Source organism: Rhinatrema bivittatum, chromosome 4 (assembly GCF_901001135.1).
Source record: "Rhinatrema bivittatum chromosome 4, aRhiBiv1.1, whole genome shotgun sequence".
Classification (NCBI taxonomy): domain Eukaryota; kingdom Metazoa; phylum Chordata; class Amphibia; order Gymnophiona; family Rhinatrematidae; genus Rhinatrema; species Rhinatrema bivittatum.
The window spans coordinates 419,123,590-419,142,482 of NC_042618.1; the positions used below are offsets into that span (position 1 = coordinate 419,123,590).

Sequence of the window (18,893 nt, forward strand, 5' to 3'; positions counted from 1 at the left end):
TGCAGGAGGCGCACCAACCTCCAGATTTGGAAAAGCCGGAAGCTTCACTGACTGACTTAAGTGGAATGCTGAAACGACCTTCAGTCAAAAAGACAAAACCGTCCACAAGGAGGCTCCGGAATCCAAAATCCGTAAAAAATGTTCTCTATATGACAGGGCTTGAAGCTCTGACACCCTTCTAGCTAAACAAATTGCCACCAAAAAAACCACCTTCAAAGTGAGATCCTTTATGGTGGCCCTTTTTAGAGGCTCAAACAGCGCTGTATACATTCCCTTGAGGACCAAGTTAAGGCTCCAAGAAGGACATACCTTATGAACAGGGGGGTGCAAGTGCTTTGCCCCTCGGAGGAAACATACCACATCCGGATGCGCAGCTAGGGTTGTTCCATGAATCTTGCCTCGCAAACAGCCCAGGGCCGACCCCTGCTTTTTCAAGAAGCTAAGACACAAACCTTTTGTTAGGCCTTTCTACAAAAAGGCCAGAATGTGCACCACTGACGCTTACAGAGGATCAACCCCCCTTTCTCTGTACACCAAGACTCAAAGATCCTCCAAACCCGGACATATGCCAAGGAAGTAGAGGTCTTGCAAGCCTGTAGCAGGGTCGAAATAACTTCCTCTGGATAGTCCTTCTTCTTTAACTGCTTCCTTTCAAAAGCCAAGCCACTAGACAAAAGCAATCCGCCTGATTTGAAAATATAGGGCCCTGCCGAAGAAGGTGTGGAAGATGGCCCAGCCTCAGGGGGCCATCCACTGCTAGACTTATTAGATCCACAAACCAAGGTCTTCGTGGCCACTCCGGAGCTATAAGAATCACCTTTCCTGGGTGGACCTCTATTCTCCGTAGAATCTTGCCCACCAGAGGCCATGGAGGAAAGACATAGATCAGAACGTCTTGTAGCCAAGGAAGCACCAGAACATTGACCCCTTCTGCTCCGTGTTCCCTTCTGTGACTAAAGAAGTGCGGTGCCTTGGTGTTCTTCCGAGTTGCCATCAGATCCATGTGCAAAATGAGGGTCATCGCTTCTTCCAACAGCTCCCAGTCTCTGGGGTCCAACTGTTGTCGGCTGAGGAAATCCACTTGCACATTGTCGGACCCTGCTATGTGCAAGGCTGCTATCAAAGCCAAATGCCACTCTGCCCAGGACATCATCTCCGCTTCCTGAGCCACCGCTCGACTCTCGGTACCACCCTGGCGGTTTATGTAGGCTACCGCCATCGAAATGTCTGACAGGACTCAGACTGCACAGTTGTACAAGAGAGGAAGAAACTCCTCTAGAGCAAACCACACCACTCTTGTCTCTAGGCGATTGATGGACCAGGACGCTTCCTCCACCGACCACTGGCTCTGTACCAACTGGGACTGGCACACAGCCCCCCAACCAGCGAGATTGGCGTCTGTATTCACCACCATCCAAGCCACCAAGACGGGACCTGGCGAACTCTGTAAGCAATAGAGGAAGATGAAACTGCTCCAACCTCGGATTCCACCGTTAAAGCAGTGCTCTCTGTAGAGGTCTCATATGAGCAAACGCCCATGGTCCAAGGTTGAGGCCATGGAACTAAGGACTGGCAAGTAATCTCAGACCCTGGGAACTCGGACCTCCAACAGTCTCCGAATTTGCAAATTCAACTTGCCAATCTGCTCCTCTATGAGAAAGACCTTCCCTATGCAGGTATGGAAACACACACCCAAGAATTCCAGGACCTGCGAAGGAGAAAGGTGGCTTTTGGCCAGATCCACTATCCAGCCCAAGGATCTCAAGCAGCACAAGACCACTTCCACCGCTTGTTGGCAAAGGTCCTCAGACTTTGCTTGGATGTGCCAGCAGTCCAGATATGGATGCACCAGCACACCCTCCTTTCTGAGGGCTGTCGCCACCACCACCATGACCTTGGTGAAACTCCTCAGAGCTGTGGCTAGACCGAACGGTAGAGCACAAAACTGAAAATGCTTCCAGAGGATCATAAACCTGAGGTATCTCTGATGATCCTGGCGTATCCCAATGTGTAAATATGCTTCCGTCAAATCCAGGGATGCCAAAAACTCCCCCCTGCGCACCACTGCTAAAATAGACCTGAGAGGGGTCTATTTTAGAAAAGGGGAACCTTGAGAGCCACGTTTACCTTCTTCAAGTCCAGAATTGGAGGAAAGGTCCCTTCCTTCTTTGGCACCACCAAATAAAACGGAATGACGCCCCGTCCCCGCTCCTCCTGGGGGACGGGAACAACGGCCCCCCACATTCTCAGTCTTTGGATGGTCTGTCGAACGATAAGTTTCTTTGCTGGCGACGTACAAGGAGTTACCATGAAGAGGTTTCTTAGCGGCTGAGCAAATTCTAAAGCGTAGCCTTGCCCTATCATGCTTAGAACCCACTGGTCCGATGTGATTTTGACCCACTCCTCGTAAAAAAAAAAAAAAGAGTCAATCAACCCCTGATGGTTGGAACTGAGGCCTGGTACAGCTGCCCTTCATTTGCAGATTTGGCTCCACCTGGCCCTTGGCCAGAGCCCTCTTGGTTCGTTCTGCATCCACGAAAGGAGTGGGACAAAGACAGAGACCAATACGGAAGTATCCACCTTCAGCACTCTCAAGAGTTCCAGAGTATCCTCGGGTAAGGGATAAAGCTTGTCCATGGCTTTGCTAACCTTAAGGCCAGCCTCCGGAATGTCCCACTCCCTGACCACCAACTGTTTGACCATCCTATGGAAAGGAAAAGTCCTGGCCGGGCCCCTAAAGTCAGCCATAACCGGATCCACCGTGTCCTGATCCAGCTCCTCCTGCGGAACCGTTATCCCTATCTCTGCCAGGACATGCGGTATCAAACTACCTTAGGGTCATCCCCCTCCATGGAAGGAACCTTCCCAGGCTCCACCTCTTCCAGATCATGCCCACTCTTGAACAAAAGAACATCGAGGGGACCATCCCCTGAGGGCAAACCCTGGTCAGACTCTTCTGAAGAAAAAACATCTAAGGTAGCCTGCCCCAGTGGATCTCTGACCTTATGGATCCTTGTAGCCCCCAAAGCTTCAGAACACCTGGGCCCCTTCCTGAGCAGTCCCCCAGAAGGCCTGCGCTTGGGGGAGCAGCAACCTATGACCCTTCAGGCCAGATAAGCCTCATGCATTAACAAAATAGAATCCGGAAAAAAGGGGCAGGAACCATGCCCTTCCCCCACCAAGGGATCAGGATCCCCTTCTGACTGTCCTTCCATGGCTCTCTGGGCCTCATCGGGGCTCAAATCGGCCGGCAACAGTGTTGGCAGGAGATCCCCTCCCCCTACCGCCCTCTTTTCTAGCCGCGAATGTCTGCAAAAATAGCCGCCATTCCCGCAATTAATGGAAATGAGTCGACCGCTCCTTCTAAAGCAACCAGCGAACTCCCAGGCTCGCGCTGCTTTGTTAATGCCGATGCAGTCCCCCATGAGGAATCCTCCCCACCGGAGAAGCAGCGGAACATCGGCTGGCCCTGGAAAGCCGCGAGCAGCGCTCCCCACACGTGGTGCAACGGCTCAACCGCGGCATGGCTCAGCATGCCCTAGACTGTGTGGCCTGCGCCGAAAGAGAAACTGGATCAGGAGCCATCAGAAACAATCAAACTAAGGTTACCTGCCTCCGTCCCCGGCGATCAGGAGAGCCGAAAACAAAAAGAAAACACCGCTCCGTCAGCTTTTTTTTTTTTTTTTTTTTAAATAACTTTACTAAAATCACCAAAAGGTGTACTTCCCTGAACGAAGGCTGGCAAAGGCTTCCAGCGATCCTTGCTGAAGGGGAGGGAGCCAGACCACCAGCTTGCACACTCAGCGTAACAACTAGGGCAATTGTGGGCACTGCAGGCAGCACACTGGGTTAAGAAGTGGTGCCTGTAAACTTTCTCTGTCTCCATCTGCTGGAAGGGATGCATAACCCAGGAGTCTGGACTGATCTGGGTACATATAGGGAACACCCATTTACTTTTATGCATGCTCTAAATTGTGTGTACAGTGCCTGTACCCATGTTATAAAGTAGGTTCCCAATCCCATTTTCTGTAACCCCTTAAACAGAAAGAGAAGGTTTTCGATAGTATTGTTGCCTCACCTGATCCATCTGGAATGCGATGCCAGCTAACTCAAGAGAATGCAACTCATTTTGCATGGATTTCAGATTTGTCACAGTGTATGCATCTAGTGATAGTTTGTTTTACTTCTAACTTGGTTATACTCTGTAACACTCTAGTTTTCTCTCTTTCTTTCCTGAGGAAAGATGCCCAGAATATTAATTTAGACAGTCCCAGAGAATAGTCAGGTTTACTTCTCCTGTGTCATTAAACTCAATGAATTTCAATATCTCCTCACCAAGTCGCTCATTAAAAGCTTTGGTCTGTTGGTTGGCTATCAACTTTGAGAACCTATGCCCTTTCTATTTTCTCCCTACTGTTCACACCACCCAAACCAGGGAATGGTCCAACAAAGTGATAGTGCCAATGTCGGCATCTATTGTGGTGCCTATCAGCATTTTATCAATCAAAAAATAATTGATTCTCGAAAACTTTAGACAAAAAGAAATAATCTTGGGTCATGGGATTCCTTAGGTGCCAAATATCTACTAATCCCCAGCGATTTCTCAGCCCCTTAAGTTCAGATCTCTGCTGTTGTGAGGCCCAATTCCCCCCACTTGAATTATTTAAATAGGGGAACCTTGTCATACTGAAATCTCCCCCAATAAGAAGGTGACCCTCAGGGGAGGGAGAGAGAGAGAAAGAATTCTCCCTGGGCTGTATTTGGAGTGGAGAGTACTCTTTAACCAACGTGAACAGTTTACCATATACTCTCAATTTTAGAATAAACACAGCCCTTTAGTATCCCTAAACACTGCCTTAACATCTACTACTAGCTGTCTCGAATATAAAATCCCTACTCTCCCATATTTGTTCTTTGTTGTTGAGGAAACAAAATATTGTTGTGGAAACGACCTGGAGAACATTCCTTTCCCTAGAGAGAGTTACAATGTCACCACCCTCCTGTTTGTTCATGGGGTATTGGGTTTGCTGTTAAATTTAGTTGATTTATGGGCATCTTGGCTTGGAAACAGATCCATACTGAGGGATTGCAGGTGGCACACTTGGTTATATAGAAGTTTCAGTAAAACTTTATCTGTCATTGAGATTGCGTGCTTCCTTGTTACAGATCTGGTTGTTAAGCTTGTTTTATTTTGGGCATGTCTCTCATATGTATGCAGAATATTGCTCTCTATTATGTTTTGTATGGGCAATTTAATAATCAATAAAATGTTATAAAAAAAAAAATCTTATCTGTCTTCATCTGCTGGCAGGGGTATAAAACACAGGAGTCTGGACTGATCTGGGTTCGTACTGGAAAGTAGGTAATTATTGGTATTGTACATGTTGATCTTTAGAAGCCATTGTTGCAAATGTCTCATCCGTCTTTAATTTCTATTCTCTCTTTTGTCTTTAAGAGATATGTTTGGATATGCAAACTGAGGAGTTGTCCAGGTTCTGCTTGTAGGATATATATGAAGCTGGGGGGAGTGGGATTAGAGGGGAAGGGGAAGTCTTACTCGGGGGGGTGGGAATACAGAGCGCGCTCCCTGAGTGGTTTACAAGTACTCTGTGATAATCAGCCTCCCTAACCTTGGTAATAAGACACAGAAGAGGACCTGGATGTTGGCTTTGCTATTGATCTTGCAGAAAGCAAAATTAAGGGCAGCAAGGCCTGAAATGGTTTATGAGCAGAGACCACCACTACAACGGATTTAGGCATCCTTGGGACAGATATGGAGGGAAATGGTGGGAAAAGGGTTAAGAGGTTAAATAAAATCCATGGGGAGAGGCAAAGGGTTGGGTTGAACAACAGAATTTATGAGTGCAACGAACCAAAGTGGACAAATCTCAAATGGACAGACTGAATAAGCCATTTTGGTCTTTATCTGCTGGCATTTACTATGTTACAACCTGAACTTAAAATGACATTGTGAGTCAGGCCATTGGTCCACTGGGCCCAGCATCCTGTCTCCGACAGTGGCCAATCTGGGTCATTTGAAAGAAGTACCTAACAGATCCTCATGGGGAGAGTCCTTCCCTGTTGTTAATTCCAGAAAACAGGTGGCAATCCCCAAGTCTACCAGGCTTTTTTTTTTTTTTTAAATCCAATCATGCTCCTGTCTCAACCACATGCACTGACAAATTCTGCAGCTTAATCGTGCACCGACCAAAAAAACCAAGTTCTTATATTTATTTTAAATCTGTTACAAGTTAGTTTTATGACGTGTGTCCCGGTCCTATTTTTTTTAATTTCATTTACCAAATGTATAAACTGCTTTTCCAGGCATTAACCAGATAAAACTGATGTACAGCAATCGTAACAAAACAAGCATAAAATTGAAACAAACATAAAATCTATGTCATCTGAAAGGGCAAATAACTGCTCCTACTTTACTTCTTCCAGACCACTCATGATTTTATAAACTATCATCAAATATCTACGAAGAATTCAGTTTTTCTCCATAGAATTCTGTGCTATATTCACAGCCAACTGAAATTATAGGACCCATCTTTTCTGAATGACTGGGGGTGCTCAAGAGAAGCATCACCTCCAGCCCACCCAACTGCCACTGACAGGAGGACAACAGTGGCAATCCCTCCCAAGCCCATAATCTCAACTGAAACCTCATCTGTAATACTACACTGCTAGAATTATCTCTGAAGCACCAAACACATGCACACCTGGCAAAAAAGGGAAAAAATAACAGTTGGGTGGATTTTTTCCCATTCATGCACTCATTTCCCCGTGACCACGCATCATTTGCAGCCGAAGATATTCTCCCATAGAGACAGCAAGAGTCTATGGAGGTCCCCTCTGCTGTTGGTGGAGAAGGGACAGGAATAAGAAAAAGAATGCAGTGCGCTGCTACTCCAAAATTCTTTTTTAAAAATGTGTAAATTAAATATATTTGTTAAAAGAGAGAAGCTGGAATAGGAAGAAAAGAGAAATTCATGCACTAGAAAAATACCACGATTTCCAAGTACAAGAGCTGTGATAGGCTCTGTGCTTCCATCTAGTGGCAATTTTCTGGTTTTTTTGTTTTGTTTTGTTTTTTTAAATATCCTGCTTTTTGGCACTTCAAAACAGATTACATTCATGTACTGTAGTTATTTCTCTGTCCCCAGAGGGCTCACAATGTAAGTTTGTACCTGAGGCAATGGAGGATAAAGTAAAGCAGCAGAGGGATATGAACCCTGGTCTTCCTGGTTCAAAGGCCACTGCCCTAACCACCTGATTACTCCTCCACTTATATGCACATGCACTGCCTCCATTGTATGCAAATCTATTTCATGCATATTCATTGAGGATATCCTGAAAACCTGGCCTGTTTGTGGCTCGTGAGGACTGAAGGTGGCCAACTCTATGCTAGAAGACCTGATTTTGTGCCTATGAGATTGCAGGGATGGCCAACTCCGGTCCTCAAGAATCACAATTAGGTCAGATTTTCAGGATATCCAGAATCAATATGCATGAGACAGATCTGCATACAAAGGAGGCAGCACATACAAATCTCTCATATGCATATTTATTATCGATATCCTGAACACCGGGCCTGTTTGTGGCTCGAGGACTGGAGCTGGCCACCAGTGAGATGAAGCTTTTATACAGTATTGGTGAACGTTTGGTGATAATCAATAAATAGTAAGAAATAGCCACCACATTTCTAGTAATTACAGAGCTGCTGTTTCTTACACTGTTGTGGTAAAATAGAAGTTTTGGAAAGCACAAGCAGAGTACAGGGCCAGCAGCGGCAATTGTGAGCAAGCTTGCTGGCCTTACTATACCTCTGTGTCGTCACTGTAGATGTAATAAAGGACCCGGATGAAGATGTCTTCAGAGATGTTGTGAAGAGTCACCACAGGGATGCTTGGCTGCGTCTGCAGCTTACCACTCTCACAGAAATGGTCTTCCAGGAGGGCCTTGAAATAATCACTTCGCCCACAGAAAAAAGACTGTAAAATACAGAAGTAAAACAAATCAGCAATGTTACAACAACACAAAAGAAGCTCAAGCTATTCTGCCCCAAGTTTATTTATGCACTTTTGTTACCGGTCTTTCCAAAAATTTGCGGAAAGCAGGGTTCATTTTGAATAATACAATAAAAAAAAACAAAAAAAACCCCACATACTAAAAATAAACATAATAAATTAAAAATATCTTTGCAAATATCTATCTGGACATAATAAAACAACTACTAAACCAAATGGAACTAGCCAACAAAGCCCTCCTAACCATCCTCTCTGTAAAAACAGCAAGACTTACACAAGTGAGGGATAGAGCACTGTCCCTGGCAGGTCCTTCTCTATGGAATAGCATGCCCCCGGAAATAAGGTCACAGAACAATTACAAACTTTTCAAAGCAAGTTGAAAAACCTAGCTTTTTAAACAAGCTTTCTACACAACAAACGGAGAATAAGTTGAGAAATAAAAATGGCAGTAACACTCCAAACAACCAGCACTCAATTTTAATGTTAATTAATAGTATACAGCACACTTTTGAAAAGGACAAGATTTGTGACACTCAAATAGTCTTTATTTTGAATTTTAATGTAACCGAAACCATTTGGCACCATTATACTCGTATATCCCAGTTCTTTATTGAACATAACCATTTGTGCCTTTATGTAAACCGTTGTGATGGTATCTAACTTAACAACGGTATAGAAAAGATTTTAAATAAATAAAAATACACAAAAAAAATTTATCACTATAATTGTTAAAACAATGCTCAAGAAAAGACATATCCAAAAATAGAAAACATTTTAAATAGTCAAATAGCATAAAAAGACCTAAGATTAACTCATATCCTTAAAGGAATAAAGAAATATAAAATTCCAACAAAAGCATCAGAGAAAGCAGAGTTTCTTATCTGTAAAAGGTGCTCTCCGAGGATAGCAGGATGTTAGTCCTCACACATGAATGACATCATCAGAAGAAGCCCCGACACGGAAAACTTACATCAATGTTTCTAGAACTTTGACTTGCCTCACTGGGCATACCCAGTATGCTCTATATCACGCATTCACACAGAGTCCCTCTTCAGTCTTATTACATAGAATAAGATATAAATCAAAATAGGAGAAACCCAACTCTGCGGGGTGGCGGGCAAGTTTTGTAAGGACTAACATCCTGCTGCCCTCAGAGAGCACCTGTTACAGATAAGCAACTCTGCTTTCTCAGAGGACAAGCAGGATGGTAGTCCTCACATGAGTGAAATCCTAGCTCAGACAGCTCCCCAATACAAAAGAGGACCAACAGACACCCAAACCAGGTGCCAACGGGCACAACAACAATGGTGCTGTTGGTAACAGAGGGGGAGACAGCCTGAATCCAAACAATGGGCCCTAGGTGGGAGAAAGTTGGGTTTTTACACCTCGAACAGATTCCGAAGGACAGCTTGGCCAAACCTACTGTCGTGTCGGCCATCCCTATTCAAGCAATAATGAGGTGTGAATGTGTGGAGAGAATTCCACATTGCAGCCTTGCAGATCTCCTCCACGGGAATTGCTCACAAATGGGCCACTGATGCTGCCACGGCTTGGACAGAATGAGCCTTGACAGAACCCCCAAGATGCAGTCTATTCTGGGCATAACAGAAGAAGATGCAATCTGCTAGCCAATTCCGTAGTGTGTTTGACAATGGCAATGCTCAAGCTATCCTATCAAAAGGAACGAAAAGTTGGGTGGACTGTCTTTGGGCTTCTGTCCGCTCCAGATAGAAGGATAAGGCTTGCTTGCAGTCCAAACTGTGAACGAGCCGTTCGCCTTGGTGGGAATGGGGCCTAAGAAAGAATGTTGGCAGGAATATGGATTGGTTAAGATGGAAGTTAAGAATTTAGGGTGAGTGCACAAGACCACCTTGTCATGATAAAACAGTGTAAGGTGGATAAGTCTCTAAGGCCTAGAACTCGCTGATCCTGTGCGCCAAGGTGATCACCACCAAAAATATGACCTTCCAGGTCACGTACTTCAGGTCACAAGTGCGTAGCAGCTCAAAAGGAGCTTTTATCAGCTGAGCTAACACTATGCTGAGGTCCTAAAACACAGCAGGTGGCCTTAGGGGAGGCTTCAGTTGAAGCAGGCCCCACATGAACCATACAACTATAGACTGTACAGAGATGGACATACTATCTACACCATGGTGGTATGCGCCAATTGCACTCAGATGAACTCTTAACAGAGTTGGTTTTTAAGCCAGCTTATGATAGGTGTAGAAGGTAATCAGGCAGTTTTAGTGTGGGGCAGGAGAACGGATCTAGGGCCTTTTGCTCATACCACACGGAAAACATGCTCCACTTCAGCCAATAGGACTTTCTAGTAGAAGGCTTTCTAGAAGCCACCAGGACCTGAGACACATCTTCTGAAAGATCAAGAGATTGCAAAACTAAACCTCTCAACATACAGTCTGAGAGCAACAAGACCTGGAGTCTGGGATGTCTCAACCTGCCTCGATCTTGCGTAATGAGATCAGGGGAAGTTCCCAGACTGATCGACCTTCGGATGGACATCTCCCATAGGAGTGGAAACCAGACTTGTCTTGGCCAAAAAGGGGCTATGAGTATCATAGTTCCCTTGTCCTCACGAAGCTTCAAGAGAGCCTTCGCTATTAATGGAAACTGAGGATACGCATACAGAAGACCTTTGCCCCAATGTTGGACAAGGGCATCTGAGGCTGGTTTGCCATCTGTCTTGTACAGGGAGCAGAACAGAGGCACCTTTCTGTCACAAGGGGACACGAAGAGATCCACATCCGGGTTCCCCCAGAGGCGGAATATCCAATTTGCAATCCCTGGTCCAGAGACCACTCGTAGGGTCTGAAGGCATGACTTAGTCTGCCCATTAACACGTTCTCCATACTGGTCAGGCACATAGCCCTGAGCACCATTCCATGGGACAGGGCCCATGACCAGATATGAACTGCTTCCTGACACAGGCGGTACGACCCTGTACCTCTCTGCTTGTTGATATACCATATCGCCACTTGGTTGTCAGTTTAAATAAGCACAAGTCTGTTGGATAGTCAATCTCTGAAAGCCCATAGCACGTACCTAATCGCCCAGAGCTCCAAGAAATTGATTTGGCAACAGCTTTCCTGGGCAGACCAGAAACCCTGGGTGCTGAGTCCATCTCCATGAGCTCCCCAGTCCAGGATGGATGCGTCCATAGTTAAGACAATTTAGGTAGGAGGACTTTGGAAAGAGATACCCTGTTCCAGATTCAAAAGTACCCGCCACCAGGACAGAGTCCTAATGGGGAGAGGTGACTCGGATGAAATCCAGGAGATTCTACGTGGCCTGGCGCCACTGTGACCTCAGGGATCACTGGGCCTTGTGCATGTGCAATCGTGCCAAGGGAGTGACATGGACAGTTGTAGCCATATGGCCCAACAACTTGATGTGCCAGGCTGACACCTACTGGCTCTGCTGAATCTCTGCCACAATGGTCATCTAAGTGATGGCCCTTTGACGAGGCAGGAAGGCCTTGGCCTGAGCCGTGCCTAGCAGGGCTCCTATGAAGTCCAATTGAAGTAATAAGGTTGAATCGGACTTTGGGTAGTTGATGACAAACCCTAGTGACTCCAACACCTGGATGGTAAAGTGTAAGGACCTGATAACTCCTGCCTGAAATATACTTTTGACAGCCAATCGTCCAAATAAGAGAACACATAATCTCAGCTTGCGGAGGTGCGCCACCACCAAGGCCAGGCATTTCCTGAAGACCACTGGGGTTGATGCTCTTCTAAATAGCAGCAATGATACTGGAAGTACTGTTTTCCCACCACAAACTGGAGATACTTCCAATGATTTGGGAAGATCTTGAGGGGATGTTCGCGTCCTTCAGATCGAGGGAACATAGCCAATCTCCTTTTTCCAAAAAGAGGATCAAAGTGCCCAGAGAAACCATCTTGAACTTTTCCTTTCTGATAAATTTGTTCAAGCCCTTAGGTCTAGGATGGGCCGGAATCCTTCTGTTTTCTTTGGATTCAGAAAGTACCTAGAGTAAAATCCCTGTCCTCTTTGCCCTAGTGAAACAGGCTCATCTGCTCTGGCCATTTAACAGGAAAGAGAGCTCTTTTAGTAGCACCTCCTGATGCGCTACCAGCCCCCCAAATAGGCTTGGAGGGCAATTTGGCAGGGCACCCAATAGGTTCAATCGGTATCTTTGACATAGAATGGAAAGAACCCACTGGTCTGAGGTTATACTGGGCCACTGGTTCACAAAGAACTGCAGCTTGGCTCAGACCAGTGGATCCATGGCTCCAGGTATGGGTAACTGGACTACGCACCCTACAACCAAGTCAAAACCCTGTCCCTGGAGTTGACCGAAGCACCAGCTGGGCCTTAGGGGCTCTCTGCTGCCTGGGATGGTTGCAGGAACCCTGATGCTGCTGACTGAAGCGAGGGAGCAGATGATAGTACTTCCTCTGGTGAAAGAAAGACTTCTTCCCTGATCTTGCCAACCTCCTAGCAGAGGAAGATGGGTGCGGAACACTGGCAGAGAGTTGTTGAAGGGTTTCATGGTGGTCTTGGAGCTGGGCCACTGCATCCCTCACCCTATTCCTAAAGAGATTCTCCCCAGTACATGGCAAGTCAGTTGGAGATCCGAGGCCTGCAGCCATGCCATTCTGTAGGCGCAGATTCCCGATGCAGAGACCTTCCATGCAGTTTCAAAAACTCTGTAGGTCGCTCAACCTCATGTTTTCCGCACCAGCGACATGAGAGTGTCCTGCTGCTGCTGAGGCAATTGCTCAGCCACCTCCTGCACCTGCTTCCAGATGTCCCACGAATATTGGCTCATGTAGAGCTAGTAGGAAGCTATGCGGGTAGTGAACATGATTCCCTGAAAAATCTCTCCCAAGAGTGTCCATTGCTCTGTGATTCTTCCCCGGGGACTCCGAGGAATGGTTTCAAGACAGTTTGGCTCTCGAGAGCAGATTTGACCAAAAGCTGTCGTTTATCGAACATGGGAGCCTTCTGGACGAGGTAAATCCCATTAGCCTTCTTATTCATGGGAGCCTTAAGGATGTCATGCACCGGGACCGCCACGATCTTCTTAGAAGGCTCCATGAACTGGAGGATTTCAAGCATTTTATGCCTAGTACTCTCCTCTGTCAGTAACCAAAACGGGATGGCCACTGCCATTGCCCTGCGAAGGTTAAGTCTTCAGGCGGAGATTTCCTTCACTCCTCTGAAGAAGAATGGTCTGAGGGGAGACTCTCAGAGCCCTTGGTGGAGGACTCCATGGTGTCATCTCCCGAGGAGTCATAGGGGCCCTCATTCTCACTGAAATCGGCAGGAGATGGTGGCCTAGGCCCTCGACCTTTGTCCAAAAGTGCAGGCGCTGGCAGTGCTGGACGGGGAGCTGCAGGCCTCAGCATCTCAGCTGGCTTAGGTGGAGCTTTCTCCTCTGAGGAACAGGCCACGATCTCCTTATCAGCAAGGGGAGGCTGCAGTGCCCCAATGGGCACCGATGTCAACCCAAGGTCTGATGTTAGCTGGGTCGGTAACGTGCCAATGGGTGCATGGAGCTTCTCGAATAGAGGCTCCAAGATGGATGGTGCCAGTTCTGGTGCTGTCGGTGCCACAGGACCAATGCCCCGCATCGCCCACTCGACCACTAGTTGTACTCGACACTGAAGCTCCTCCTCAAACACTGCCAATGCCAACACTGACTAAGAGGAAGGAGGGGTGGCCAGATCCTCTTCGGAACCAAGAGTAGGATCAGTGATTGGCATTAGGACCAGTGGAGACCATTGTGGACCCCGGCACTGATGGAGGACTCGCAACTCCTCATTGTGGGGTTGCTTCGGGGGCATCAAGCATGAGCTGGTGCAGCCCCGTGCATCCAATGCTGATGCTTCTTCATATTCCCTTGATGCTCGACACTGTCTTTCCCTAGTGCCGAGACAGATGACGAGGAACCCTAGTCCTCAGCATGGAGGAGTGCGATGATGACTGGTCTCCGGCACACCTATCAGCCAACAGCACAGACAGTCCTGTCGATGTCTTGGTGTCCATTGATGCGGCTCCATGGTCCTTCGATGCTGATTCCACAGATGCCGATGCCAATGGCTCAGTGTTCTCAGGCATGAAGAGGGGCTCCATCTTATCGAGTCAAAGACTAAAGACTTTTTGGCGTCATCTGGGTGCATTTGCAGCAACCCCAGACGTCATGCAATGCCCCCAGGCAAAGGATACATTCATCATGGGGGTCCATGATAGATATGGTCCTCAAGAGCATCGCTTAAACCCATACGCAGCCACGACGGGACAAAATACAAGGGAAGCAAGATAAAAATCGATGACAATGGGCTTCGATGGCTGGCGAAAACTGAAGCACTGCTACCGCAGGGAATCGACTGCGAAAGGAAATTTACCAATAAACGTCGAAAACCCTGACTAGGAACACTACTGGGAGTACCAAGAGGGACCTGGCATTGAGCATGACGAAGAAAATAGTTTGAAAATTGAAAAAATTTAAAGTTTTCCAAGAGAGGCTAAACAGCCTAAGTGAGTTCACATACTGTGATGCTGCAGGTCTGCAGAAAAAAAGAGATGAAAGAGGGACCCCACATGGCATGCCCAGAGTGGCAAGTCAAAGTTCTAGAAACCTTGACATAAGTTTTCCATGTCAGGGCTCCATCTGATGATGTCACCCATGTGTGAGGACTACCATCTTGCTTGTCCTCGGAAAAAACTAAAAGATGAAATTCCATTCTCACTTCAACAATACACTAAAATCAAACATCAATAGCCATACAAAAAAAAAACAAAACACGTTTTCATTAAACAGCTAAAAGTAGTAGTAGAGATTTATGTCTCAGCTTTTAAACAATTACTAACCCATCTGAAACTTGTAATAAACCTAAATAAAACAGAGATTATCCTATTAAATAGAAAAATGCCCAGTAAAGATCACCATTTCTTCAAAATGGACACTGTTCAGATTGAATTAACAAATTATGCACGAGACTTAGGTTTAATTATTTATAGCTCCATGAATATTTTTGATACTTAGCTATTCCCCTTGCTTAAAGTTGTATCCAAGTTTATTTCCTCCTTGTTCATTGTAAGACAATTATTTTTACTGTCTGTTTTATGGTTGAAATGTAAACCATAGTGATAAGTAACTATGTTATTTGAACTTCGGTATAGAAAAGTTATAAACAAACAAATAAATAAATAAAACATACCAGTAAGAAAATTAAATACGGATACCACAAACTACTTACTCTAAGGTGTTTAAAGCTGCTTCTCACACTGGATAATTTTTGAACAGTACTACAATCCCTCTTATTCTCTAATTTGGATTATTGCAATTCTCTATTACCATGTTTCTCCGAAAATAAAAAAGGTCTTATATCCTTTTTTAGCTCTGAAAAAAACGGTTAGGGCTTATTTTCAGGGGCTGTCTTATTTTTTTTCCATGACTGGTGAACGAGGACAAGGCTAAGCCCGCCTCCTCTTTCATTCACCAATCAGATTCAATTTTCAGCCGAACCTTTTGGTTCGGCCTTTGTCATCAGCCCGCCATGGAAAATTTCACTCCAGGCAGGCGTTAATAGCTGAGAGATATTTGTGCGTCTGAGACGCACATTTATTTTTTTGCATTTGGAGTGAACGAGTAATAGCCTCATTCACATGCATTTGCATGTGATGAGGGCTAACTCATTCACTCGCGTCAAACGTGTGTTAAATAGGCGCTAATCCCCCTATTGCATTAGGGGGTGGATTAGCGCCTATTTAATCTGCGTCCGACAGCAGGTTAAACAGTGCACGCGGCTGAACGCACTGTATTGCATCGGCCCCCAAGTCATGCAATACTTTATAAGGAAAAGAGCAAAATTTTAAATTGGATGCATTAACTTTGTACTACTTACCATTCCATCATACCAACCTCCCTCTTCACACCCAAGAATAGCAGAGTAGACACCCTGTCCCCAACTCACTTCATGCCCAAACCAAAACCCATACCTTATGGCAAAGGAAGTTGTAGTCTGCCACATGAAAACACACATCTGGACAGCTGTTAAAGTTGTCTGTGCTGTCAAACGGAAGCTCTCCATATCCCACCTGAATAAATGAATAAATGGTTGCAGTACATTCAGGAATAGACAACTTGTTTTCTTTGTTTGGGGTTTTTTTTTTTTTTTAGGGAGTATGTTTTTATGTGATTATATTTATGTTTTTAGGTATTTTTGTTCTAGTGAATTTTATTATGTATATTAATAATTGGGACCTGTTGAGCACTGATTCATACGGGATATACATTTACAAAAAAAAAAAAAAAAATTATATATATATATATATTAACAAACATACAGCAATAAGTATATAAAAAGTAACAAAGAAGAGCATTTGGGGTTTAGAGCTTATAGAGAGAATAGAGAAAAGCACTTCTAGCCACACTGTGGAAACTCCCCTGGAGACCAATTCTTTTCAGGAATTACTCCCGTCAGTCCTGGGAGATTGAGCTGACAGTTTATTCCTGTTAGTCTTCACTGAGGCTTAATGGCTCCAGAATCAACCCTAGGGCCTGCAATTTTCCCGACATTCTATCTTTCAAACAATAATACAAAGCACAGCATGGTACTTACAATTATAAAATCTCCCTCAATATCTTCAGCTTTTTTTTCTATTGTAGTAGCATGCTGTCTTTGCAGGCATTGGTTCTCTGAGAAAAGGCTAATTGAGTGTCCCAGGGATCTGTTCTGGGACCAGTGCTTTTTAACATATTTATAAATGACCTGGAAATGGGAACCAGTGAGGTGACCACATTTGCCAATGACACCAAATTATTCAAAGTTGTTAAAAATCACAACAAGACTGTGAGAAACTGCAAGAGGGAGACTGGGCATGCAAAATGGCAAATTAAATTTAATGTGGACAAGCGCAAAGTAATGGAATTAGGGAAAAGTAGCAAAATTATAGCTACACAATGCAAGGTTCCATATTAGGGGTCACCATTCAGGAAAAGGATTTAGGCATCATCATTAATAGAGAATACGTTGAAATCTTCTGCCCAGTGTGCAGCAGCAGCAGCAGCAGCAGCAAAGAAAGCAAATAGAATGCTAGAGATTATTAGGAAAGGATTGGAGAAGAAACAGAGAATATCATAATGCCTCTGTACAATCCCATAGTGAGATTCATCTTGAGTATTGTGTGCAGTTCTGGTCACCACATCTCAAAAAAAGATGTAGCAGAATTAGAAAAGGTACAGAGAAAGGCGACCAAAATAATAAAGGAGATGAAACAAGTCCGCTGTGAGGAAAGGCCAAAGAGGTTAGGTCTCTTTAGGATGATATAATAGAGGTCTATAAAATAAGGAGTGTAAAGGAACGAGTAAACAATCAGTTGTTTACTCTTTCAAAAAGTAAAGATTAGGGGAGACACAAATTACTAGGTGATACATTTAAAACTAATAAAATAAACTGTTTTTTTTACTCAATGCCTAATTAAGCTCTGGAATTTGTTGCCAGAGGCCGAGGTGAAAGCTATTAGTGTAGCTGCATTTAAAAAAGGTTTGGACAAGTTCCTGGAGGAAAAGTCCATAAACCATTATTAAGGTAGAGTTGCAGAAATCCATTTCTTATCCCTTGGATAAGCATAATAGAATCTATCGAACCCTTGGGTACTTGCGATCTTGATTGGCCACTGTTGGAAACAGGATATTGGGCTTCATGAACCTTTGGTCTGAACCAGTACTGCAATTCTTATGTAAACTAATCCCTGTGTGTTTTGCCCCAGTACCAATACACAAGAGAAAGGAAAATTAGTTTCTTACCTGATAATTTTCGTTCCTGAGTACCAAGGATCAGTCCAGACTGCTGACTACTGGGTTATGCCTCCCCTCCAGCAGATGGAGTCAGAGAAAAGCTGAAAAGCACCCCCTAGATATACTTGTGTGCCACCTGCAATCCCTCAGTATAAAGAATATCAAAGCAGAAGAAATATGTAAAAAAACCAAAAAAAAACCAAAACACTTCCGCTGAATAATGAACTGTTTAAAACCCAACCAATGACTAGATCAAGTAGACTATTGCCCTAACAAAACAAACAATCCTGTCTCCCAAATCGAACAGGAGAAAGGAAACCCTGTAAAACTTGTCTGTAACAATGAACGATCACTTATGCCGATGCTCTGTAATTGTAGTAACTGCAACCGCAGCAGTAGTAGCGGAAAACGAGCGGACTCTCATGTAGCATACTTGGGTGGGCGTCTGGACTGATCCTTGGTACTACAGGAACGAAAATTATCAGGTAAGAAACTAATTTTCCTTTCCCTGTACATACCAGGATCAGTCCAGACTGCTGGGATGTACCCAAGCCGCCTTAAATGGGGTGGGATCCAGAGAGTCCCTCTCAAAGCACACTGCACCCAAAAGCCTCTGTCGACGGACTACGAACAACCAAGCGATAATGTCTAGAGAACGTATGCAAAGACTTCCAAGTGGCTGCCCTGCAAATCTCTTGGGAAGACACAAACTGGCTCTCAGCCCACGAGGCCGCCTGAGAACGCAGAGAGTGAGCCTTAAGCCCATCAGGTACAGACTTTCCACAACCGATGTAAGTGGCAGCAATCGCGCCTTTCAACCAGCAGGCGATAGTTGTTTTGGATGCCTGAAGACCCTTCTTGGGCCCATTCCACAACACAAATAAATGAGCCGACCTTCGAAATTCATTAGTCACCTCCAAGTACCGCAGGAGTACCCGACGGACATCCAAACTCCTCAAATCCCGACCTTGAGAAGACCTGAGGTCCTCCTCCGGAAAGGAAGGTAACTCCACCGTTTGATTAACGTGGAAGGCCGATACCACCTTAGGTAAGAAAGAAGGTACTGTGCGCAAGGA

At 45.1% G+C, this 18,893-nt stretch overlaps 1 protein-coding gene across 1 annotated transcript in view; it reads right to left on the bottom strand.

The window, feature by feature from the left end:
• Nucleotides 1-18,893, bottom strand: part of ABTB1 (ankyrin repeat and BTB domain containing 1) — a 72,465-nt gene that overhangs the window by 18,135 nt on the left and 35,437 nt on the right. The window contains exons 9-10 of the mRNA XM_029601315.1: nucleotides 16,017-16,115; nucleotides 7,827-7,994 (exon numbers count right to left, since the gene is read on the bottom strand). Coding sequence (XP_029457175.1) covers nucleotides 7,827-7,994; nucleotides 16,017-16,115 — 267 coding nt within the window. The remainder of the gene's footprint in view (nucleotides 1-7,826; nucleotides 7,995-16,016; nucleotides 16,116-18,893) is intronic.